We start from the raw sequence: 27,186 nt of genomic DNA, 5'->3' as shown, positions 1-27,186 counted from the left end.
AGAGAGAGCCAAAAATAAGTGTGATCAGAATAGTGAGAGATGGTGGTGACACATCAATTCACAGGCAACTAACTGATAAAATTTTTTATTTCACTTTTGAATTTTTACACTTTTCCTGATTATTCCGTGTAAGGTGAAACTAGAACTGTTTAAAAGACATACACAAATCTAGTACATCAATAACCGGGGAATTTTCTTTTTTGCTATACTATTTTCACAACCACGGGTGTGCTTGCTAGGCAATATAACCATCACAGAAGCAAACGTTAGGCAGAATACTGGTAAGGAAAAACAAAGCAAGAAAGAGCTACCAGATATACAGACAGGCTTGGTTCCACATTCATGACTGCATTTTCAAGCGCCAAGTATTAACTGCACATTTTTGTTCAGCTAGAAAGGAGAGGGTGATTTTTTTTTGTTTGTTTTTTCTTTTTTTGGTTTGTTTTAAATCAGTGCATGAATTTTTGTCTCATTTCAGCAGATGGACAAACAGATGGATTCTACAGCTACGTGGAATGTTAAAGGTAGAGGGGTGATACTGTGAGACTGACAGGCCTGTCCACGCTCGATTCTCTCCACTGCAGTGTCCATGCGACTTCCCTGCATTATAGGGTCTTGTTTAAACTCGTCTGAGAACTGAGCTGGATGAGCACACTTGGGAGATCTGGTGACAGGTACTAACAGGCATTATCAGGGTCAGGGCAGGCTGCAATCAAGGGAGAAATCATGGAAATTTAAAAATGCTTTCTTGATTGAGATCTTGGTATCACTGAAGACCAACAACCGTGTTGAGAACTGGAGGAAGACAGAACTACGGTGCCCGAAGCTCTTCTCTTTAAAGCAAGGCTTGCTCATCAATGTCTCTAACCCCTGCCCATATACAGTATTAAAAAGTGAACAAAAGATAAAGATAGAATTCAAAAAGAAAAAAAAGTAATGAAATAGAAGGACAGAAATTTAAAGAGAGAAGAGAAAACCAAAGTTAACAGTCTAATAGGACAATGAAAAAGAATGTTTAGATTTCAAAATTTAAAAGCCTGGAGCTAGGAAGAAGCCAAAGACTGAGTACTCCTCAAGTGAAAGGCGATCTCTACAGAACATTATTTTTTTTTTCTTTTTTTTTTTTTTAGAGACGAGACCTCTTGCTGTATTTCCCAGGCTGGTGTGCAGTGGCTATTCACAAGTGCAATCGTAGCATACTACAGCCTCATACTTCTGGGCTCAAATGATCCTCCTTGCCTCAACCTCCTGAGTAGCTGGGACTACAGGTGCATGCCACTGCGCCTGACTCAGAACATGATTCTTAAAGTATTATCCAGAAAACAGATAAGGCCATTCATAAAATACACGGCTTTTTTTTCCTTCTTTAGCTCAGTGTTAACAATGAAAACAGATTTCACTACTGAAGCACAAGCTGCAAATTGGTAACATATTGCTGTAGGAAAGGGGGTTCAGTCAGGTGTGTTATAGGAGCACTAAAACTTTTCAAGGTGGCATAAGCCAGTTATCTGCTACAAAGAATTCCAATTTCAGGCTTCGAGTTTCCTCAGAGGAAGACACTGTGGACATCTGTGGTCATGAACTTTAGAGTGGCAATAGCCCAGAACTGTAAAGTGTCTATAACCCCCGAACTACAGGCAGAATTACTGTGAATTAGCATTAAACTCCAATGCCAAATGATAGGTGTCTCAATCCGAGTCCCAGCCTCACAATATAATCTCTATAACTTTCTGTACAACTTTACAATGGAATTGTATTTCAGTGACTATTTTGATATCAGATTAAACTTTCCAAAATGTTATACATAATTCAGATCTATTTTTTCTACCAGTAAGAGTTCTGCTAAATTACAAAACCCCATTATCACAGTGTTCAGTTTAAAAAAAATTAAACACACAGTAATCCTGTCAATGTTAATCAAAATCAAAACTTCAGAATGCCGTGGCATTTATATGACCAATCTGAGTTTTAGATACAAATACCGGCTGTTTATCCCATGAACCATTTTTGATAGGCTGAGGCTGTGAAAAATTGAAAGTTGACGTACGATTTTTTTTTTTTTATCGCACAAAGGGATATATGTGGAAGGTACAAAGTGTCACCGAACAGATCACCTAGCACAACAGACATTAGTTCTCTCCCTCCCCAGCATCTCCTTCATCTCCCTGGTTTTCCGATGTCCACAGCTGTAAAAGAAAGAAAAAAGAAGCTATAATCAAAGTAGGGCTACTAAAACTTACCCAGGGAGAATGTATTGTTCAACTGTTCAAAATTCTTCCTGTAGTACTGCAGACGGTGATGACTGCAAATGTCAAAACTTTTGCAGTCATTTATGACCAATTTAACAATTTAAAACCTTAACTATATTTAACAGAGTACAAATCCTCTATTGAATTTTGGGTAACAGTGAATTATTATGTGAGTGAGTAGGAAAAAGACTGGAAACCCTCTAGACGTGGTACTTACAGTGAGATTATCCCTAAGCAACTGCATGATCAGGGTGCTGTCTTTATAAGACTCTTCATTCAGTGTATCCAATTCGGCAATCGCTTCATCAAATGCCTAAAACAAAGAGCCTTTAGCAAAGAATTCACAATTTCTCTGGAGCTAGTTTAGCCCACCTTTTTCTGTTAAGTGAATATAATTTTTCTTTTTATACAGTATTTGGGGGGAATCTAGGCTATTACCTTGTTTGCTAGTTGTTTCAGCAAAAATATAATGCATATTTATAAAGCACCAACGATGACAAAAATTCCTACATAAGAACTTTACTGTATCCAACATGTAAGCAATATTACTGTTAACCCTAGTACAGTCATCCTAGGCAAATTCATGTTTTAATTACCAAAGACATTTCTAGCAATCCTCTTTTTTAAATTAAACAATGTTTTTTACTAAAACTCAAAAGGTCTGGATACAGACATAAAGGGAGAATGGTGACGCTCACATCACTAAATCTGATTTGATTAAGTGACGGAACTATGAGAATTCATTTCAGACAACTTTTCCAAATTAAAAAAAATTTAAATAATAGTATGCATGTTAAAAGACTACAAAAATATTTAGAAGAGGCCAAAAGAAGAAGATAGGAGAGAATCTAGCACACAGGGAGAATGTGGTCTGATTTCTTTCTTTTTATAGCCATAACCTCAAATCTTGGTTGAAGGATGACAGTATATAACCAAGGCCCAACGCTTGATAAGAAACAATAAACTATGTTCATCTGGAATCTTCTACAACCATCCCCCCAAAATAAGTAATCAAATAAAACAAAATAAAACAAAAACTAACAGGAGGTTTCGAGAAGGAATCAAAGAGTGAAAGGTCTGTATTCATTATATAAAAGATATACTCTCACCCCACAGAAAGTCTTTCAAAAAAGTCCAAGACAAGGAGTATGCTCAGGAAGAAAAAGAAATTAGTAGAAAGCACAAGCACTGTTTACTATGATCAGAAACCACACAGGGTCTTTCTCACCGTTTTTGCCAGGCTGCAGGCCTTTTCAGGAGAGTTTAGAATCTCATAGTAAAAGACTGAGAAATTAAGTGCCAGGCCAAGTCGAATTGGGTGTGTAGGCTGCATTTCTTTCTTACTAATTTCAAACGCTTCCTGGTAAGCCTGCTGGGAGTTCGACACAGTGGCTATAAGAAAGATGAAAAATAGTAAAGGTTGAGTTCTTTCATAGGTTGCATCACACACTGGATCCACCATCAAATTATTTTACCAAACTAGGCAGGAGCACATGTGACCTACCAAATGAGGTGTCTCTACTATTCAATTAAATGTTTGCTAAATATTTATTCTAAGCCAAGAACTGCATTAAATTCTTTGGAGAGAAATGAAGATGATTATCGCAAAGTCTATTAAAGTAGTTAAGAAACAGATAAGCTAGAACGTGGAAAACAGTATGCTCTAGCAGAAAACTCCTGGGCTTTAGAGTCATTACACTTAAACTTGAATTCCCAACTCTTTTTTTTTTTTTTTTTTTTTTTGAGACAGAGTCTTGCTTTGTTGCCTAGGCTAGAGTGAGTGCCGTGACGTCAGCCTAACTCACAGCAACCTCAAACTCCTGGGCTCAAGCGATCCTTCTGTCTCAGCCTCCCAAGTAGCTGGGACTACAGGCATGAGCCACCATGCCCGGCTAATTTTTTCTATATATATTAGTTGGCCAATTAGTTTCTTTCTATTTATAGTAGAGACAGGGTCTCACTCTTGCTCAGGCTGGTTTTGAACTCCCGACCTCGAGCCATCCGCCCGCCTCGGCCTCCCAGAGAGCTAGGATTACAGGCGTGAGCCACCGCGCCCGGCCTAATTCCCAACTCTTATGCACTAAGTCTGTGGCTTGGGGCAAAACCCCTCATAAGCCTTGGTTTCCTTACCAGAAAAATGGGAAGACTGCTACCTAAACTCTATGGTTGAGGCTGAGGCAGGAGCCCAGGAGTTGGAGGTTGCTGTGAGCTAGGCTGATGCCACGGCACTCTAGCCCTGACAACAGAGTGAGACTCTGTCTCAAAAAATAAATACATACATACACTGTATGGTTGGGTGAGGAATAAATGAGATTCTAAAGTACTGGGCACACAGTAGGCACTTAACAAAGTGTAGATATAGTTATCATCATCACAATAATACATGATACAAGAAATGCATCACTACAGTAGTTTCATACCATCAAAGTTTCACCTCTAAAAAAGACAGCTACCAAATAATCCTCAAGATAAAGATAAAGGTCTCTTTAAGTGCACTCTACACCAGACTTTTAATGCCTCTATGTTTGCCCCTTGGATATATTTTGCCAACTTCCATGATCCTGTTTATCACAACGCTGGGGTCTTTTAAATTCTCAGTGCTGTGATGTTGGTGTCTATGGTGAACAGACAAAGCAAAAACTTTGCTCCCATGAAAGAAGACTAGCTCCACTACTGATCAAATTTTTTTAACAATATTACTTACTTTGCTTATTGTCTCCAGATGCCACCTCAGAAAGATACCTAAAATAATCTCCTTTCATTTTCAAGTAGAACACCTTACTTTCTGGTTGTGTAGCATTGGGAATGAGATATTTGTCCAACAGCTCCTAAAATGCGATGCACATTGTTAAGCATTTAGAATTATTTACGAAATGCTAAAACTATGCTTGAGATTAGAGATTCATACTACCATTTGTAAATAATTTTTTGGAACATTAAAAAAAAAAAAAAAAAAACCTCTATTTTCCACCCAAGCTTCTAAATGTTGGTTAGTCCAGGTCATAACAGCAGATGCCTGTATTCTTCTGTTAAATATCACTTTGACCATCCATAAGGGTTAAAGTACAGCCATACAATGAAATGCTATGGAGGCCTTAAAAATGGTGATGCAGAACTACACAGGTAACATGGAAAGACTCTTAAAAGAAATGAGTGGAAAAAAAAGCAGATTATCAATACCACAAGAATCCCATTTTGATATTTAAAAATATGTATGTTATATATGTGTACATGCATATAAATATAGAAAGGAAAAGCCTGGAAGAATCATGTTAATAATGGTTCTCTGGGTGATAGGATTAGTAATGATTTTAATTTCTTATTTATATTCTTCTGCCCTGTTCCCTGCTCCTTCCTTTAAAAAAAAAAACACAAAAAAACTCATAAACATGTATTATTCCTATAATTAGAGGGGGGAAAAACCTTCAATTTTTGAAGGAAAAAAGTGGTAATAGAGCAAAACTGCCAGGAACTAAGTTTAGAGTCAACCCAACCTGGATAGAAATCCCTCTTCTGCCACTAATCTGTATCTGTATGACCCTGGACAAATTATCTAATTACTCTGAGCCTCAGTTTCCTCAGCTATACAATGGGGATCACAAAAGCCAACATCGAGGGTAGTTATGAGGATAAATGAGCCAAGGTACATAAAGCACTTAACACGTTGCCTGGCACGTAGTAAGCACTCAAAGAGTAGCTAATTCTATTAATAATAAATTCCTTTAAACATTTATGCTTACAACAAAAGTAGTTCTGAAGGAGTCCAAGCTTCGTATACAGAGCAATATTTTCGAAGAGTTGTTTTAGAATGTGGCATCCTGAAAAACTGGTTAAGAGGCAGTAAGTACCATGCTCTTCTTCACATTCTTTCAGATGCTCTTAAAAGCTGGTCTACATTTCAGGAATTATGGAACTTTCTTGCCTTTGGAATGCATGCCATACTTCATCTGAATACCAGATGTACCTAACATTCAGGAATTAGTGCACCATTAACAAACCCCCAAATTACCAACAGGCAACAAATTTAGCCATGTCACTCTTAACATTAAGAGTCTAATAAAAAGAGAAGCTCAATGCAAAGCTTAGTTATGAGGGGATTTACTCAAAGTGAGAAGATGCAAGGGGTAGCAGTTATTTTAATATTCTCTGCAGACAGACAGGATGTAACTCCTTATAGTTTAGGGATGAGGAGTACTGCCTGATGGCTGACAAGCTTTGTACTGGTTTTCAAAAGAAAGGTGTCATGGGCAGTAATTCGGAGAGGCAACCAGCAGGGGAGGAGGTAGATCCACAAGTGTGAATTCCTTTTCCCTTCAAAGCAGCCCTCACTGTTCATTTTTACCTGATTTCACCTGGAAGAAAAAAAAAGTTCCCAGTGGGCTCAGGATGTGAGGGAAAGACAATATGCTCATGATTTGCTCTAGGATATGAGCCCCTCCCACTCAACCCCAAACTGGCCAGAGGGAAGCAATCATCTGACTAAGGCTTATGTGAAACACAGGAGGGGAGAATCCCTAAATCACTTTTGATTTGGCTTTGGAATGCATGCTGAACCTGCTGCATGTGCCTCACTTTCAGAAAAAAACAGGACCGGACACTGTGGCGGCATGACTCAGGAGAGGCTGAGAGACAGCTCAGGTTTTGGATCCTGCCTCCCCTACTAGAGATGACATCACTACTCACACTTATACACAGAACAGCCTATCTATCTGCTGCTGCATCTCTCAGAATTGTGTCTATTTGACTTTGATTTTTAAAAGAAAAGATGGAGAGATGTTGAATAAATGCTCCTCTTTTTCACAGGTCTTTTTGATAGGAGAGGAAAATACCCCTTAAGTGATGAACAATCTCTGATCAAGCAAAAAGTGAGAAAAATCACATCATATGCTAAAAAATTAGTTGCAAATGACTTGCACCTTTCCAGTATATTCAGACACCTCTCTCTCTCGTAAGCTGCTTGAGAGTCTGCATTTGTAAATTAAATTAATATTACCTTTATGTAGAAATCATTGTTTAAAACAGAAGCACTGGCCTCTTACCAGAACATCATTGCAGATGTCCTGCAGTTCTGCCTCAATCTTCTCACGGTACTCTTTACCCATCTGCTGCTTCTTCTCATTCCTCTCTGTTTTCTGTTCAATGCTGGAGATGACACGCCAGGAAGAACGGCGGGCGCCTACCACGTTCTTGTAGGCAACAGAGAGCAGATTTCTCTCTTCATTGGAGAGTTCATGCCCCTGTTCCGTGACCGCCTTCATGGCTGCAGCCATATCATCATAGCGCTCAGCCTGCTCAGCAAGTTTAGCTTTCTGTACCAGCTCACTCTTATCCATGGTCATTCCCTAGAACAAGACTAAGAGAAAAAGCAAATGTCAGGCTTCAGGCCCCAGGAAACATAGGTGTGAATCTTCTTCCAACCCATCTGGAAAGAAGGATACTGAATGTGAAACCTCTAGTTCCAAACACCACCAACAATAGTGACTGTGTATTGAGCATCTAAAGGCCAAGTACTTTGCTAAGGCCTTTTTATTATTTAGGTCAATTGAGTTTCCTAACAGTCCTACAAGGTAGGTATGTTTATTACAACCTCTTTCCTCTTCTTAGGCGTGAAGAAATGACGGTTCAGAGAAGGCAACTGTTATACCCAGTGCAACACTGCAACCAGATATTAGAGAGCCAGAACTCAAACTCAAGCCATCTGGCTCTAGAGCTTTTGTTTTCGTCCATTATCCTAATTTGCCTCCCCAACATGTACTGCTTAATAACTATTTCTTTAGAAGTTTATGCTAACTATACATCCTTTAATTCTCTCAATAACTGTTGTTGTTTTTTTTATCTTAGTACAATTCCCTATTATTATAGGAAGTGCTCTCTTCACTGTCCTGTAAGGAATTGTCTGGTTTTGACCAAATCTGTTTTTTCCCAAAGTACAGGGGGAAATACTTTAAGTAGGATGACTGCTTCCATCAATCTTGAAGCAAAAGATATGATTTGAAATGATCTATCTGGCAGTGCCCATCAAGCAGCAGACACCTTGAAAAATGGGAGCCATTACTATCATATATCTTGCAATTTGCTAACTTTGTTACAAGGACACACTGCAGAGGAAGAGCATAAATGAAGGGCAGGCAGCCTTGGGCCCTACCTAGCTCTGCTACTTACAAGTGGTATGACCTTGGTTAAATCACTTACCCTGAGAGCTTCAGTTTCCTTACTAGAACACAAGAACATTCCCAACTCTCTTAATGGGGCTGTTATGAGGAACAAATGACCTAATCTAAAGGCACTTTGAAAAGTTTAAAACATTATACATAAACATCAGGCACTAATTTTGTATATAGTATAGGTTGCAAGAGATAGGAGTATACAACAAGATGCACGTAACAGAACTTCAAACCATAAATTAATTCATTTCGACTGTAACTGAGTTCATTTAAAAGTTTTTTCTGAAATAGACAAAAATCTTAGTGACTTCAGTTTATCAATTTATCGAATCCTTTATATAAACCAACCAGTGTATACCTCTTATATTACTCACCTCACCTTAGTCAATTTGCCACTATAATAATCACCATTCATAGAGTATAGTAATTTTTGGATAATGTGTAGCTAGAAATAGAAAGTTATTTACTAAAGAAAAAGAGTTGGTTTAAATTTCAATATATCTATCTATGCTACACAGTGTAAAATTAGGCTAATATCTTGAGATATAAAAGGATGAAAAACTACTTAAATAGTAGTGGGAACGTCAGCATTTTTAAAACAAATTGTTTCATTACTACATACATGGTATCACAATTTAAGACTCAGGCCAGGCACGGTGGCTCACACCTGTAATCCCAGCATTCTGGGAGGCTGAGGCAGGCGGATCGCTCAAGGTCAGGAGTTCGAAACCACCCTGTCTCTACTAAAAATAGAAAGAAATTAATTGGCCAACTAAATACATATATATATATAAATTAGCTGAGTATGGTGGCGCATGCCTATAGTCCCAGCTACTACGGAGGCTGAGGCAGAAGGATCGCTTGAGCCCAGGAGTTTGAGGTTGCTGTGAGCTAGGCTGACACCACGGCATTCTAGCCTGGGCAAGAGAGTGAGACTCTGTCTCCCAAAAAATAAATAAATAAATAATAAAAGAAAAGAAAAACAATTTAAGACTCTGAAAATGATTGATAATTTAAAAATAGCAAAGAAAGTAGCAAAGAAACTTTTACCTCAAAAGTTATTTCTGTATTTCCAAGAGAGAAATCCTATACACAGGGCCCTATCACATAAAAAATGTTTTATTAGATGGAGTACAATGATACAAGATACGCTTTTCAAAATCTAGGCAATATAGAAAAAAATTGATTTTTCTCCTACAGCTTATTATCTAACTAACTCACATTTTGAGCCGTGTCCTATATAAGGCTCACTAATTTTAAGCTTATATTCAGTGAAGTGAGTCTCACCCTGATCCACCTGATACCTTGACCCAACACTACAATGAAACTAAGGCAGACAGTAGTTCCCAAGAAATATTCCATTTGCTCCCCTTTATTTCTCAGAAGCCCAGCCCCACCCCAGCAGTTAGGAGGGGCCATATGGTAGTTTTGTCCAATGAAGCATAAACAGAAATGATGCTATACTTCCAGGCTAAAATTCAAACTCAAAGTCCTACGTATGGTTCCCTAGACTCTCTTCTCTTACAGCAGCCATCTAGAAGGTCATGTATTCTAGATGGTACAGTCATACAAATGCGGAGTTTCTGCCAGCCTGAGTCCCTGAGTGACTGTAGAGTGCAGATTCCTAGAGACCTCACTGGACATGCAGGATGAAAAAGAGACACTTTTGTTGGGGTAAGCCATTGAGATGCTGGGGCTGTTGCCATAATACAACCTCATCTACTCTAATGCAAATACATCAAAAATACTCTATCATCTCAAAATTATATACAATAGTCAACCCTCCATATCCATGGGCTCCACATCCACAGATTCAACCAACTGTGGGTAGAAAATATTCTAAAAATAAAAATTAAGAATACAAAAATTAAAAATACAAATTAAAAATACAGTATAACAACTATCTACATAGCATTTACATTGTATTAAGTATCACAAGCAATCTTGTAGATGATTTAAAGGTACATGAAAGGACATGCATAGGTTATATAAAAATACTATGCCATTTTATATCAGGGACTTGAGCGCATCTTTGAATTTTGGTATCCGCTGGGGTACTGGGACCAAGCCCCTCTGTGGATACTCTCTCAGTACGTCCAACTTTCTTGACTGTAAAATCTTTGAGGTCAGGACAACATCTCCATCATTAAATAACCCTACTTTATCGTTCCTAAAAGTGCCAAGCACAGCAGAGAGAAGTCAATTTTCAATGACTCAATGAACTTTAGAAAATTTCTAATCTGTACGCTAATTCAAAGTTACAAGTCCCTTAGAGGCCCACTTCAAAGTTCATGAAACACTATCTGTGCAACTCCACCTATGAAAGATTCCAAATAATAAAGTGCTAGCTAAAAGCCAATTCAGAGTCAAGCCATCTCATGGAGTAATAGAGAAATACACAAGATCAACGTTGCTAAAGGATACCGCAAAACTCTCTGGCCCAACCAGGCTCCCAATTTATAATAAGTACCACCCTCCTGTCTCTTTCCCAAGCATTAAAAGTTAAGTCATACTTCTCCAAAAAATCCTGAGCTCACTGGGACCTCTCAAATGTCCATTCTTTACTTCCCAAAATAACATGTAGCCTTTCTGGTTTGGGGTCAACCGTTTTAAGCTTCTGTAAGATCACTGTAAGAGTTTTTGGGGATTGAGAACCATCATGATACAGTAAGACTGAAAAAGTCTGTATCCGTATATCTACGTTTCAAAAATTTTAATTACACACACACAGGAACAATTTGCAAAAACCAAATCCATGGCTAAACGTCCTGATGGCTACTGCTTACATAACTTTTGACTTATATAATGTGGATTTTGAAGCAGCTAGACCAATTTCAACAGGAAATGGGTTACACAACACCCAGCAGTTTGGAGGAAGGCAGCAGACAAAAGAGAAATGAAATTGTTCCTATTTCTATAATAAACCTCCATCCATAATCTTGCCTTAGTCCCACGGCTTTCAGTCACTCATTATCTCCAGCCTCCTTCACGTCTTTGCTATAAGACCCATTTTATTTTCTTAAAGCTCTGATCAAGTCACTTCCTGCTCAAAATTCTTTAAAGTTTCCTGCTGCGGAGAGTAGAGTCAGATTTCCTCCTCTGTCAGTGAAAGCCTGCCAAGCTATCTTCCCAGACTTTTTCCACAACATGCCTTCCACATATGAGCTTCTGCCAAAATGGTTTTCTCACATACAAAGTGTTTTTCTGTCTTTGCTCACAAAGCCATTCCCTCTACCTGGAATGGCTTTTCCCATTTACTCTGCATACAAAATTCACAGCAAGACTCAAATGTCATCTTCCTCCACGAAGCCTTTCTTAAGCCACTAGTCATATGTGGTTATTCAATTAAAATGTGGCTAGGGCCACAAGTTGAAATCATAATATTTTAGATATAATGGATTAAGTAAACAAGTTGTTAAAATTAATTTCCCCCTTTTTTTTTTCTATCCACTTATTTATTTATTTTTGAGACAGGGTCCTGCTCATTCTGTCACCCTGGCTGGAGTGCAGTGGGGTGTTCATAGCTCACTGTAACCTCAAACGCCTGGGCTCAAGCAATCCTCCTATATTGGCCTCCCAAAGTGCTGATATTACAGCTGTGAGCCACCATGCCTTGCCTTTTTATTATTAAATGTAACTGCCAGAAAAATTTTAATACATGTGGCTCACATTCTATTTCTATTGGACAGCATTTATCTAAGATGAAAATATTCTCACAATGCATTTCATCTGTATCTGTCTTAATGTATTATCACATTTCTTCAGTACTAAAAATATTTGTATGTTAATACAAGTGGTTCGATTAAAAAAAAAAATATTTGTATAACATCGCTTGAGTTCATTCCTACACCATAAACTCCCTTAGGGCATATCTCCCACAGCATCATGCACATAATTGGTACAAACAGATATCTGCACTTCAGCCTGGGTCAAAGAATGAGACCCTGTCTCTTTAAAAAAAAAAAAAAAATTCTTCATGACTCATCTCCTTACCTGTCAGGTTTTCTCATCCACTACTCTTCAACATGTACCTTTCTCTTAGACTGGACATCACCGCATGCCCTATAAATGCCATGCTCGATTATGCCTGAAACTGCTTTTGTAGTTCCCTTCATTTAGAATGCTCTCCTATATCTACTACCTGCTTACACAAACCCTATCCATCCACCTAGGGCTAGAAAGCTCGCCCAGCAACCCTGACTGCCCCAGCCCACATTGATCGACCCTGCTTATGACTCCAAATACACTTGTAGCCTATTACACAGTCTAGGGCTCCTTTATGTTCTTTTATGGTACCAACGATGAGTATACCATTTAGCCTCACATGTGTGTGCCCTCAAAAGAAAGCTTCACATTTGTTTCACATTAATGCCTAAAACTGTGCTAAGCACAAAACACAGGCTCTAATGAATACCTGCTAAGTTTTTCAACAAATCATTACTGGAAGAGCCCAAGGAACATAGGCTACTTATATGTGGTACAGCAGAAAGGCAAAGGACTACATGTCAGAGTGCAATGTGCCCCTACACAGCCACGTGAGCTTGTTAAACTTAGTCTTTCAAGCTATAAAATGAAGATAACAGTATGTACCTCAGAAGGGTTGCTGTGAAGATAAAAGGGGCAGGGAATTAAAGAATAGTAAATGTGGAAATCTTTTTTTAAAAATGCATAGTTCAAAAATAAATTTGAAGTACTATTATTTCTCTCACAGTACCTACACGTCACTGTTTTAGCTACAAAATATGAACCTAGATTTTTAATATGCAAGTCCATGAGAAGAAACAGCAAAAGTCTAATTAATCTTGTAAAGGAAGAAAGTATGTTATAATGTTAACATTCTTAGATAAAGACCACCTCTCAATGTCCTCAAAATGGACATGCATGTTAACTGTAACTGACTTTTACTCATTAGTTCCTAGTTGAATTTTCTAGAGATGACAAGTAGTGATGGCTTATAATCAAGGCCTACTTTTCTACGGGGACTTTGAAATATGGTCCCACCCCAAAAGATATTGGCGAGAGCCTTTATTTGCCTCCTAAAAAGCTTTTAAAAGACTACAGTCTCATCAACAGGCATGGTACCACCACAGCAGAGACAAGATACCAGAGCGGACAGACTCATCAGAGGCTGCAGAGGGTTTGATCCTGCAGTGGGCCAATAGATTTTCCTTGTGGGGGGCATATTTCAGGAAGACACTGACATGCTTGAAAACAGGAGTTCTCAAGCACGCCCACATGATGATGATGGCTGTCAATGCATTCTAAGCCACTGGATGCAGCAGGTCAGGGGACTGGGAAACATTTGCTGAGAAGAGCAGCAATTGCTTAGTGAAAAATTGGAAACAATCTAAATATCCAGTAATAGGGAATGGTTAAAAAAGATTGATTATACAAGATTACAGGGCCATCAAAAGAAGGGATTTAATGACCTGGAAAGATTTATGTAAGACCTATGGGGGATGGGAAAGGAACCTGCACAACAGTAGCTCATTTTTCGTAAAATATCCCCCAATGAACATAAACACGAACAGAATGGTTAACATTAAATCAGAAAATAAATGCTGAAACAAGAGTATCTATGAACCAACCTAGCTCTAGTAACTCCATTCTTCGCCTAAGGAACATTTTTCAGTCAGGGCCAAAATACTGAGAAGTCATTTCCCAGTGACCAGACCAGACATCCAAGGATAAGGACCCCAAAAAAGGGACTATCTATTGCTAATCTATTAAAAAAAAAAGGCATTGTAAAGGCAGAAAGGAGTTGAAAATGATAGCTGTGGCCTTTAGAGACAGTAACTTTCAGCTGTTCTTTTTTCAAGGAAAAGAACATGCTCAATTCTAAAATAGTAAGCTTTGATGGCCAGGCCCAGTGGCTCACGCCTATAATCCTAGCACTCTGGAAGGTCTAGGCGGGCGAACTGCTTGAGGTCAGGAGTTCGAAACCAGCCTGAAACATGAGCGAGACCCCATCTCTACTATAAATAGAAAGAAATTAAATTGGCCAACTAATATATATAGAAAAAATGAGCCGGGCATGGTGGCACATGCCTGTAGTCCCAGCTACTCGGGAGGCTGAGGCAGCAGGATTGTTTGAGCCCAGGAGTTTGAGGGTGCTATGAGCTAGGCTGAGCCACAGCACTCACTCTAGCCTGGGCAACAAAGCGAGACTTTGTATCAAAAAAAAATCCCAAAAAAACAACAAAAAAACATGGTGGGATCTGTTTTTGGGAAAGCCCTTCATACAACAAATCTGAGCTTCTTAAGAGAAGGTGAGTGATTTTTCCACATTTCTATATTATAATCTCTTTGAATTTCAATTTCTTCAATGTTAAAAGGAGACATTAATAGCTATCAAATGAAATAATGTAAGATGGCTATTAGTGCTAGTCAGAATAAAGGCTCACAGGCAAATATTCTTACCCTTAAGCTTCTTCACAAAAAAGTAATGCATATAACCCAATGTGTGTTGAAGTAAATGCAAAATGAAAAAACTACCAGTATTTCCAAGAACTCTTTGGATTACCCACTGACAGGAATTCAAAAGAAATACAAGCAGTATGGGGCCTCTACTCAGACAGCTTAAACTCTAATGGTAGGCACATAAGAAGACAGGGTTACAAAGCTTCTTGGAAAAGCAAGCAGCTAGAATTAGAGGGAAGAGCTTTAGTTTAAAAGTAGCTAAGTCCTGACTCATTCTATAGGATGGTAAAGCTCTGCATAGGAAAGAAAAAGGGAACTCTAGGTGGTGACAGAAAAAACAGATGTGTGAATAAAGTGCATGTATGTTTTTCTAGATGAAATAGAAATCAAAGGCCAAAGGAGATAAAGAAATGAAAATTATCAAGCCCAAAAGAGGAAACTGATAGGAACATCTGAAAATCTATGCTCAAAAGTTTCAATGGGGTGAGGAACTGACTGCAAATTCTAAATTGCATTCATACATATACCATGCCAGATAGAGCATCCACAGCACCGTAAAGTAGAAGTTACAGTTCTGGAGTCACTCTGCTGAAGGAAAAACAGATGCCAAGCTACTGCAGGAGGGACTGAGAAAGTCAGTGGGACCAGGTGGTTAGTGGGTGTTATCCAGAAAAAGTTAAGTACTCCTGGCTCTCAAAGAAAACTACTCACTGAAAAACGCCCACGCTAAAAAAATGTCTGTGCGCCATTCTACACACAAAATGTAGAGCCCTGTAAAGCATTTAATTCCATTCAAACATTCGCAGGTTGTTAGAAAACAAAACACAGCATATCTGAAATACAAAGTCATTAGCACTATGTCCAGTGAACACTGAATTGTGGCAGGAAACTACATCTTTCATAATCCCTTCCTTCTTTCCCATCAGTTGTTGAGTATCATTGCTAATTATGTTGAATTAGCCAAGATTAAACTTAAAACGATGAAGGTGTTAAATGACACACCCAAGGTCATACATGTGAATCAATAGCAGCTATAACAATAAACTGATCTCTCGGCTTAAGTGATCAATCTAAAAAGACAATATTGTTAATTCTGATCCATAAAGAGAGCCCAACTGGTTGGTCTTGTGAATAGGTTTCAAACGTTTTGGGTCCAACATAGTGAAGCCACCCAATACCAATTTACCAGGGAAAATTACTCTTCTCTGAGCCTCAGTATAGTCATCTATAAAGTCCACAGGATACCTGACCTCTGTGAGTCTGTTTTCTCATCCATAAGATGGGCGAATCTACTTACTAGGGTTCTTGTAAAGAATAAATCTGCTCATGATGCAAAACATTTTGTGCAGTCTCTGTACACTGTAAGCACTCAAATAAATGGCAGCCACAGTTATATTCCACACAAAGTCAACAAATGGTCAGCCAGTGAAGGGACACTTACTATGTACCTCATTTCTTTTAAATCTAGACTGCTTTCTTTAAAGACTTTTAAAAGAAAGACACATGCCAATTTACCTATGCCTATTTCTACAACAGCACTCATCACAGTTTACTGTAAATCTTTGTTGGCTCCCACACTGAATTGTGAGTTTAAGGTGGGAGTCCAAACTCTTACCTTTGGACACCCAATGTGTAGCACCATACCTCAATGAATATCCAACTACTCGATCAACTGATGCATTTCTGAAAAGTGAACAAGCTGTTACTTCCTATGTGGAAAGAAGTAGGTAGATACACCTGAACTATAAAATACAAACTGTATTTATAGTCTTAAACTACTTTTTGAAAAAAGACATCTCAGCTCCAATCAGGAAATTACACTTTGCTTTCTGCAGCTACCAATCATTGTATTTATAGATTCAAACTGAGTTTCAACAAGCCTTTGGGATACTTTCTGTCCATCTTCTCCATTCAAAAGTCTAATCAGTGAGCTACACAAAAAGCCAAACCACCGAACTGGTTTAGAAAACAACAAAAATATCCACCATTTATGGTCTGCCCAAATGTGCAAAGCACTTAGGGATTTATATCAACTCATTTGATCCTAAGTATCCTATATAGTGGATGACATTGTCCCCTTTTATAGAGGCAAAGAGTAACTCACTCAGGGTCACACAGCTATATATGACAGATCTGGGATCTAAACCAACATTAATTTTAAAACTAATGCTCTTTCCTACATGCAGCACTATCTCCTAAAGATCAGTTATGATTCCCAATGCTTAAGGAAAAGATAGAATCATCAATTTTTTGAAGAACCCTGAGGTTATTACAGAGAGATTTTACAACTAGTCTATCTAAGGTAAATTTATCTATCTTTAACAATCAAAATAAAATCAAGGAGTTAAAAACAGCATAAAAACATATGCCAAAAACTCATCAAACTGTCAAACAAGACTTAAGGTAAGGCTCTCAGCTGAGGGAAAATAGTAACAATAGACATGGCTCATATCTATTTTACTGTAGCCTTCAATCTCTTTGTTCTGGTCAAGGCCATTCAGAAATAACTTTTCTTGTTGGGTCTCTTATGGGAAAACAGCAAAATAACCAGTACAGGAAAAACTTACATAATAAAGAACTGGCCAGAGTTTTTAAAAAGTCAACTAATCTAAACTCTGCTGGGAATGACTTGTCCTCATGAGGCCATGGATAATTTTCATCTCCTTACAAGTATTAGAAACACACAACTATACCTCTATTAGAAGACCTTTTAGCAGAGAAAACAGTAGTATGGTTGGCTTTTAGCACACATATCACTAAATAGAAAGCTTTTAAAGAATATTTTTCCTTCTTTCATATTCCCCTTAGAAAAATTCTCTCAGAATCCAGCTCCAACTGTTAGTTTCTCAGTCAAGATATAGAGATGACTACTAGGATCATATTCATGTAGGGATCGAGATGGTTCTAAAGCATAAAAGTTGCTATTCTATAATCATAATTTCTTGCTCCCTAATTGTCATCTTCCCCTAGAAAAATGTAGGATCCGAGGATCTTAAAAGTCCCTTTACAAGGAAATTTTAGTCCATTCTCTAAGGTATGCTCATTTAAAGGCAACTGCTTAGTTTGACGACACTGAAAGAGCAGGTAACATAACAGGATGATATAATTTAGAATTTTCTCTCTACTTATGTAGATATATTCCCTTATTTCCTCCTCCCCAACAAATCACAGAACATTTAAAAATCTATAGAAAAAGTAGTATGATAGACAAAAATGAGTAATGGTCATGACCAAATTCTATGAGATGAAGAACCTAGGACTGTGTGCCACAAAGTAACTGATAAACTTTCTCCCTGGTATGAAGCAAGTACTAGAAAAACTGGATTTTTCACAAGCTTGTTTCCTGATGTACACCAGCAATACTATGCCTATAGGCCAGAATGAATATATTCCCCCCGCTAAATTATATTATGTCTATCTTCAAAAATAGTTAAAATTCTTGTTCAAACACATTTACTATAACAGGACACATGTAAAGAAAAATGAAGGACTAAATGGTGTTCACATAAAAAAATACTTGTATTGTTCTACCAAGAGTAGAATTCCTTAGAACCAGACCACCTGGCTTTGATTCCTGCTTCTGGCACTTACCTTGTATTTTATGTGTGTGTGTGTGTGTGTGTGTGTGTGTGTGTGTGTGTGCATGTGAGAGAGAGATACGTTGGGGAAATTATTCATCTCTGAGCCTCAGTTTCCACATCTGTAAAATGGGGCTACCAGTCTTATCTTTCACTGGCTGTTATGAAGACCAAGTTAATATGTGTAAAGTGCTTAGAATAAAGCTTGGCATACAGTATGTGCTGTAAGCAGTAACTACTATTATAATAAATTGTCTGATATCACCTCATCAGCTGTTGAATAAATCACAAGTGGATGGATTCTATATATGTGTCCATACTATATATAGCACATACACGTCCAATCTATATATACATGCATATAGCCAAGTAACATCTATTAAACATCGACTATATCCCAGATGCTTATTTTAACTATTGAGTTTGTCACAATACAAAGACTACATTACCATTTGCACTGCACAGATGAAAAAATGACTCAAAAAGACAGGATATGCTATATGCAAAATAAAATTCTATATTAATATATCATTTTTTTTGAAAGCAACAAGGCAGAGTTGGGTCTCATCAGAATGAAACTGGAGGGAAAAAGCCATTAATAATCAACTCTGATTAAAAAAATAATAAAACCAAAAGCTTATATTTAACAATTTACAATTTGTAAAAAGGCCTCCTGACAACTTTAGCAATAAGGAAACTAAGAACCAGAAGTTGATTAACATGTTGAAGACTACACAGAAAAAATACTGCAGGTAGGATCTGAACCAAATTTACCTGATTCCAAGTCCGGTGCTCTTCCTGCTTCTGTATCCACAGCCAAATGGGCAAAATGCCCTTTTTGTAGTGGCCCAAATCTCTGGAGACTCTGCCTAGAGAACCAGCATCATGGGAATTTGCTCAGCCTGGTTTTATAGAGGCTGCCTCCCTGATCCATAGAGCTCCAATTCTAAAATGGCTTCAATGTAATACAAGCACTGCATGATGGGAAATGTACAGAAGATTATAGGGTAGGAGTCATACTCCAGGAGCTGACAGTCCATAAATATTTGCTACTGATGAATGAGGATATTCAATCTGAGAACTAGGTCTACAGTCTAGACCAAATCACCTCATTTCTCATAAAGACTTCATCTACAAGATGGGTGAATGGTTTCTTATCTCACTGAAGGGAGAGGCTAGGAAAATAACTTAGCAGTTGCTACTCGATTATTAACCTTCCATTTTGAAGGCCACACTTAAATTTCTAACGTAGGTCCAGTAAAATTGACAGGTTTTACACTCACCTCACTGTGTGCTGCTAAGGATGATGCATCCAAGAAAAATAAAGGCTCAGACAACTGAGATATCCCTAAATAAGAAATAGGGTGCACTGGAAGCAATTGAGAAGAAATTCACTAAGAATCAAATGATACTTATACATTCCCAACATGAAAATGCAAAACGCCAGTGTCCAGTTCTATAAACTGCATATGTGTGTGGTTTCATAAAAACAATTGAAACAGAGTGAAAATGCAGACAATTTTCATGTTCTTGTAAATGCTCCACCTTTCTGTTTTGGCTCCTGTGGCAGGCTGATTTTATATGTTCATAACATCACCTTGCCAAATTCCATCTCCCACACAAGGCAAGTAAAATCAGAGCCTGATGCTATCTAGCTTTACCAAAGAGAAATGTAGTGAAGGCGATGACAAGAAACATGCATTTTTGCAGAAAGGCTGGCAAATTGTTTTACCAATGCTGCCACCTTTGAAAACCCCATTACATGTGAGTTCTCCATTTGCAAAAGACAAAGATATACTCATCTTCTGAAGCAAATGAATCCAAATCACTACCACCCCTTCCTCACCACCAAGGTGGCCCCCAGGCAAATTTCAGATGTGCTAAAACACAGTATGGGGGAATCTGGAGCAAGGACACAAAAGATTCTGGCATTAAATGACGGTAAATATCGTGGGAAAATACTCGGATTCTCAGCCTCTGGTATTTTTTTTTCCTGGGTAACCGGCCTGACTCAATAACCGATTCCAACACATTCATTTTCTTGATTCAAACCCCAATCCTGTTCTTTCCAGGGAATCTTGGGTCCTGCCAGGTTCCATAACCAGCGAAGGATGATGAAATGGCTCTACTGCAAAGTGGGAGGGGGTTTCCCCCCTGTTGTCTCCCAAGGTTAAACCCTTATTCACTTAGGGGGAGTCAAGCAGGGACACTGGGACTCGAAAACTCACCCCCATTTGGTTAAATTTTAATTTTTGGAAACCGGAAAGGACGGAGCACGGGTGACAGGGCTAAAAGGGAGGATTCTCGCCGAGCAAGGCGCAGGGAAGGGTTGTATGAGGATCATAACTAGCTAGTGAGGGAGAGGATCCGGGGTCCAAGGCCCCACTGTCCTTTCCAGCGCAGTACGGAGCCGCACCCCGCCCGCCAGGCAGGGCCGCAGGCGGCGAGGGAGGCCCAGGCCTCTCCAAGGGGCGACGGGCCCGGCCCCGGAAACAGGGAGGGGCCGCGGCTAGGCCAGGCCCGCGCCGCAGGCGTCGCGCCGCTAGCCCCCGGAGGCAGCGCGCCGCTAGCCCCCGGAGCCCGCACGCTGGGTCGCCGTAGTCGCAAGGGCCAGAGAGGGGTTTCGAGCTTGGGCCCCCAGGGGCCCCAGGTGGGCCCCGCGCCGCACTCACCGTGGGAGGCTGCAGGGGGCAAAGACGCGTCCGAGCGAAGCTCCGAGCGCAGTGACCGCTTCCTTCCTAAGCCCGCTCCTCTGGCGGTGACGGCGGCTGCAGTGGGGACAGTGGCGGTGGCGGCAGCAGCTACCCCGGCTTCGGGATCGGCGGCGGCGGTGGCGGCAGCTCCACTTCCGCTCCGGCCACCACTTCCGCTCCGGTCCCAGCCTCGCCCCGCCCCGCACCGTTCCTTATTGGGTAAGCGAGACATGGGGCTGCCCGAGCCGCCTGAGAGGGGCGCTTACGGAAGGGAGGAGGAAGAGCCCAGGGCTCTGAGGCGGCAGACGCGGGAGGCCGGGCCGGGCGAGGGAGCCAGGAAGGGGCGGGCGGAGGGAAGGAAATGGGGAGGGGGAGCGGGAAGAGGAGGTGGGAGGTGAGAGGGCGGGGCTGGAGATGGTGGTCAAGAAATGGGGTGTGCGGGCATAGGGAGAACGAGCTGTGAGGCTTAGTTTGGGGATTGCCCTGTGTGTTTGGGCTGGATTCCGAGGGTCGTCGCTTACCACCCCACCCCGGAAGTAATCCTCACTGGGTCTGAGGCCGAGGTCAGTCCCCTTTCGCTGTGCACTTTGGAAATACTGGATTTAGAGAAGAACAGATTGCTCATCCCAAATTGTCCTTTAATCTTTTTTGGAATCCTTCAAGGTACTTTACTGTTTTCTCCTTTCGTAGACTAAAGAGGCTACATGAAGTATCAGGAATGGAACACGCAAGTCTTTTAAAAAATACTGTGTACATGATTTCTTCATTGAGATACTCCCTCCCCAAGGCTCATGGAGGAAGCTTCAGGAGGGGAAAGAGGCCTCCACCTCTCCCTGTGCCCAGTGACTGCTCTCACCACTACCTACACGCTACTCCTCTCCAAGTAGTCAACTCTCAAACCCAGTCGTTCAAAATGCCTCTCACTTTCACTGCCTCCCTTTCATTTATTCTTTCAACAAATGTTGAACAGGCTTTTTGCTTCGTGTTGGAGACAGCAGTGAACAAGACAGACCAGACCCTGCTGTCTTGGAGTTTACAGTCCTGTAGGAGAAAAACAAAGTAAATAGGCCTTTGTCGTCTCTCCTTTACCCTTACTTAGCTTAATGATAGGCTTCTAATTCACCACTCTATTCTCAGCCCTGCCTCCATCAACTGCCAAGTGATCTTTTAAAAATGCCATTCTAAGCTTGTCCTATTCTTGCTTAAATCCTTTGGTGATCACTCAGATCTAGTGAACTATATCCTTGAGTGTGACAACCAAGGTTCTTCAGAAGGTGCTTTTATCCTTCAGCTATTACCTTCTTTTTCTCCCTCATCATAATACCCCAATTCAATTAGATGACTTCTTATCCTCCCAGTATGCCATCCCAGTATTTCTAAACAGTTTGATTTAGTTGCCAACATTTTTTTTTTTAAACTGAGAGATTTCTGTGTGAACAGGAATCTGCATCTCTGCCTTCACAGGCAACCCTGTGTCCACATTTCTGTATGGCTACAAATGGCTGAAGCAAAGAAGTGGCTGCCTACTACAGATTGGGCATCGATTTGCCAAAGTGTCAGGGTCCCCTCCCGACCAGAGTCTGCTTTTCTCATTTATGTTATCTGTTGTATAGGCATTTGTGCCAGTGACCCCTGTACCATACCACCTTTTGAGTTGAACTGGATTGAGATTGTATAATGTAAACAGCATGGATTTGAATCAAAACCACTGGATTTGAATCCTACAGAAGTTTCCTAGTACAAAAACTTCCCCATGAGGACAAAAGGCCAGTCATTCAGAGACTACTCAAGTTGAAATTAGCTTTAATGTTACATGACTGTGTCTTATACCCTTGTCCAGAAAATAGCCAAGTGGGTTGGAGGGCTCATAATGATTATGCCACAAATGACATCATCACTGCACTGAGGGAACAGAAGTACCATTTGTCAGGCATCCCTCAGTTGCCTGCTAAAGGGTTGCATATATTAGCTTCTTTCACCATTTCTGCATTCTAGGCCAGAGGTCAGCAAACCACAGCTGTTAACTGACAGAGACACAAAGACGTTAAAATATAATGTGGTAGATGCAACCATAGGAATATGTACATGTGTGCAAGGTATTCTGGGAGCTTGGAGAAGGGTACCTAACTCTTCCTGGGAGTGTGGTGAGAGCAGAAAAAACTTCTGAAAAAGGTTACGTGAGCCTTAGATTCTGCAACAAATGTTTTTAAATTAATAGACTTTATTTTTTAGAACAGTTTCAGGTTTACAGAAAAATTGACCAGATAATACAGAGAGTTTCCATGTTCCTCTCTCCCTCCCATACACATTTTCCCCTATTACTAATATCTTGGGTGGGCATGGTGCCTCACACCCATAATCCCAGCACTTTGAGAAGCCAAGAAAGGAGGATCACTTGAGGCCAAGAGTTCAAGACCAGCCTAGGCAGTATAGCAAGACCTCATCTCTACCAAAAAAGAAAAAAAAAAAAAGTTAGGTGTGCTGGTATGCACCTGTAGGTAGACCTAGCTATTTGGGAGCCTGAGGCAGGAGGATCTCTTGAGCCCAGGAGTTGGAGGTTACAGTGAGCTATGATCATGCCACTGTACTCTAGCCCACGCAACAGAGCAAGACCCTAAAAAAGGTGAGACCACATATTAGAGTGGTACATTTGTTACAATTGATGAGCCAATGTTAATACATTATTATTAACTAAAGTACATAGTTTACATTAGGGTTCATTCTTTGTGTCGTATAGTTCTGAGTTTTGACAAATGCCTAATGTCATGTATCTACCATTGAAGTATCATAAAGAAGAGTTTCACTGCCCTCAAAATCCCCTGTGTTTCAACCATTCATCCTTCCCTCCCTCCCCTAACCCCTTACCTTTGGCAACCACTAATTGTTTACACTCTGTATAGTTTTGCCTTTCCCAGCGTGTCATATAATGGATTATATAATACGTAGTCTTTTCTGACTGGATTCTTTCACTGAGCTATATGATTTAAGTTTCCTTCATGTCTTTTGATGGCTTGATAACTCACTTATTTTATCATTTAATATTATAATATTACATGATGTGAATGTACCACAATTTGTTATCCATTCACTTGTTCTTAAGGATTGACTTGTGTCCTCCAAAAAGATATGTTGAAGTCCTACCTCCCGGTATCTGTGAGTGTGACCTTGTTTGGAAAAGGGTCTTTTCACATGTAATCAAGTTAAAATGAGGTCATTAGAGTGAGCCCTACTCTAATACGACTTCCTTAAGAAGAAGGAAAATGTCGTGTGAGGACAAACACACGTAGAGAATGCCATGTGACGACAGAGGCAGAGATTGAAGTGACACAGCTGCAACATAAGGAATACCAAGGTTCAATAGCCACCACCAGAAGCTAGGAAGAGGCATGAAGGATGCTACCCAGGGTCTCAGAGGAAGCAGGCCCTGCTGATACATTGATTTCAGACTTCTAGCCTCCAGAATTGTGACAGAATAAATTTTCATGATTTTAAGCCACCTAGTTTGTGGCATTTTGTTATGGCAGCCCTAGGAAACCAATAGACCTATTGAAGGAAACATCTTGATCCAGTTTTTTATGATTGTGAATAACACTGCTATAAACATCTATGTACAGGTTTTCATGTGTACATAAGTTTTCAACTCATTTGAGTAAATACCTAGGAGTGTGACTGTTAGATCACATGTTAATACTATGCTCAGCTTTGTTAAGAAATTACCAGACTGCTTTCCAAAGGGCCTGTACCATTTTGTATTCCTACCAACAATGAAAGAAAGTTCCCGCTGAGGAATTTTGGAAATTTCAGCTCAAAAAGAGAGTGAGGATTTTTAGCTGGGCATGCTGGCACACACCTATAGTTCCAGCTACTTGGGAGGCTGGCAGAGGAGGATCACTTGAGCCCAGGCTTTTGAAGTTGCAGTGAGCTATGAAAATACCACTGCACTACTCTAGCCCTGGCAACAGAGTGAGACCATGTCTCCAAAAAAAAAAAAAAACTCTCACAGACACACCCAGAAAAAATGCTTTACAAGTGATCTGGGTATTCCTTACCCCCGTCAAGTGGACACCTAAAATTAACCATTACAATTATGTATTAAAATGTTATTTCAAATAATAGGGAAATAATAGACTAGTAAATGCTACTATGACAACTGGCTATCAATTTGAGAAAACAATTTTATTAATAATTATAAGATTAAAAGTATTAGAAAAAATATAGAAGAATATATCAATCACCTGAGAGTAGGCCAGGTTCTCCTTAAGACACAGTACAAAAACCATAAAGGAAAAGATTGTTTTAATTATTATGCCAATATTTTTAAACCTCCTTATGACAAAGCAAAGGTAAAAGACAAGTGATACACTGAGATAAGATTTACAAAAAAGGTTCTATCCAGATTGTTAAGAAAAAGACAACCCATTTTTAAAAAAAGAAAAGGGAACAAAATACATATACAGATGGAAGAGGAAATACAAATTTCCAATAAATATATGAAAAAATGCTTAACTTCACTAATAATTAGGCTAATGCAAATTAAACATGGGAGTTACGCTGTTGGCTCCACTGGTTCTCAGGCCTTCAGAAGCAGACTGACTCCACCAGCTTTCCTGGAAGATGTCAAATTATGGGACTTCTTGGCCTTCATAATTGCGTGAGCCGATTCCTATAATAAATCTCCTCATATATCTACATATCATTTTGGTTCTTTTTTTCCAAAGAACCCTGAGCAATACAAATACATTCCCATAGGTCCATTTCTGAATTCTCATTTCACTGTTGTATCTGTATATATCTAGAGGTTGACCTGCCGCTGGACAGAACTGCTCTCGGTTCTTCTGTTTCTTATTTGAGAGTGTCAAGGAATTCATCACCAACCACTAGCGCAGCCAGTGGAACATTGCATTTTACTTCTTTGTTAATAGTTTGGAACCCATAAAATAATTCATATATTATTTCAGCATGAATGACTAAAATTTATTGGTTATTGCAGCTGAGTGGCAGGCACGGCCACTGTTTAAGCAAAATGACCTATAGCAGATCCTCAAATAATGTCATTTCATTATAATGTTGATGAGGAAAAAATTGGTTTTGTTATACATCATTTCACTTAAAGTCACAGTTTCCAAGAAACTGGGGATGACATTAAGTGAGGACTTACGGTATCTGCTTCTCACACTGTGAACATGAAGAGAGAAATACTGCATGTATATAGCACATAGCACAGTATCTAGCTGCAGGTGCTCAAAACAAGTGCTAAAATGTTAGTAGTATTATTATACTAAAAATAATAATCTTGGTAGAGTAACTGGGAGATCTAGGGCAGGGGAGATGGAGAGATTTTGGCTGAAATTTATTCTCCCCTTTTTCTTCAGCTCCTTGACTGTATTTCCAGAGAAGCCCGTGCCCTCATGCTCCACTGAAACAGAAATGGACCCAGAGTGCTAATGTATTTCCGGAAGATGGCGCCCGCGGATAAGGCTGCAGTCCCGTCCCGGTCAGTAACGATTTTCACTATTCACAGACTGCGTATCAGTTCACATGCATTATCTCATTAGATTCTCCTTCGCCAACCATTTACCAAATGCTGATTATTCCATCATCTATTCTTCATCCTTTTTCCAGCAAATGCTTACTGAGCACTTCTTCCAGCCAAAGAGCAGCTTCAAATCTCTTCTAAAACAGGATGGTGACTAAGAAACAAAAAAAAAAAAAAAAAAAAGAAAAGAAAGAAAGAAAGAAGAAAGAAAAAGGAAATAAAATTCTAACCCCCTGCTGGAGAGCTATACTTTCAAGATATGAATAAAACAAGTTCTAGCCAGGGATTTCTTTCTGGTTCTTAGTTGGTGCCAACTCATACCATGGAAGGAGACTGACTTAATGAAGCAGAAGCAGCATAATTTGAGTGAAACTGAGTCAGGAAGCAACGATTTCTCTGCAGGAGCAGTCAAGGTGCATCCCAGAGACCATCTGCAGGGCTATTGATCTGAGGGCAGAGCATTTGGTCCCTGGACTGCTTAAAATTGCTGAGCAGGCAAAAAAAAAAACAAAACAAAACAAAAAAAAAAAAACCCATAAAGGGAAC

At 39.6% G+C, this 27,186-nt stretch overlaps 1 protein-coding gene and 1 long non-coding RNA gene across 4 annotated transcripts; one reads left to right on the top strand and one right to left on the bottom strand.

Moving 5' to 3' along the window:
- Positions 1-69: 69 nt before the first annotated feature.
- YWHAB (tyrosine 3-monooxygenase/tryptophan 5-monooxygenase activation protein beta) lies at positions 70-21,269 on the bottom strand. 3 transcript variants are annotated; one of them, XM_012780656.3, is made up of 7 exons: positions 21,084-21,269; positions 19,186-19,280; positions 7,289-7,591; positions 4,954-5,077; positions 3,478-3,641; positions 2,467-2,562; positions 70-2,186 (listed from the first exon to the last, which is right to left on the bottom strand). In XM_012780656.3, exons 3-7 carry the CDS (start codon positions 7,586-7,588, stop codon positions 2,130-2,132), a joined length of 741 nt encoding a protein of 246 aa, XP_012636110.1. In that variant the 5' UTR covers positions 7,589-7,591; positions 19,186-19,280; positions 21,084-21,269; the 3' UTR covers positions 70-2,129. The 3 variants fall into 3 exon arrangements, with proteins under 3 accessions (XP_012636110.1, XP_012636095.1, XP_075867262.1); XM_012780641.3 differs by lacking the exon at positions 19,186-19,280 and having other exon boundaries at positions 7,289-7,602; positions 21,084-21,223; XM_076011147.1 differs by lacking the exon at positions 21,084-21,269 and having other exon boundaries at positions 7,289-7,602; positions 19,186-19,279.
- LOC142876895 (uncharacterized) lies at positions 21,188-26,926 on the top strand. Its single transcript, XR_012923749.1, has 3 exons — positions 21,188-21,323; positions 26,477-26,598; positions 26,727-26,926. It is a non-coding gene; the product is annotated as an uncharacterized LOC142876895 (long non-coding RNA).
- The last annotated feature ends 260 nt before the right edge of the window (positions 26,927-27,186 follow it).

This window comes from Microcebus murinus, chromosome 16 (assembly GCF_040939455.1).
Source record: "Microcebus murinus isolate Inina chromosome 16, M.murinus_Inina_mat1.0, whole genome shotgun sequence".
Classification (NCBI taxonomy): Eukaryota; Metazoa; Chordata; class Mammalia; order Primates; family Cheirogaleidae; genus Microcebus; species Microcebus murinus.
This window is presented reverse-complemented; position numbering and strand designations above follow the sequence as displayed.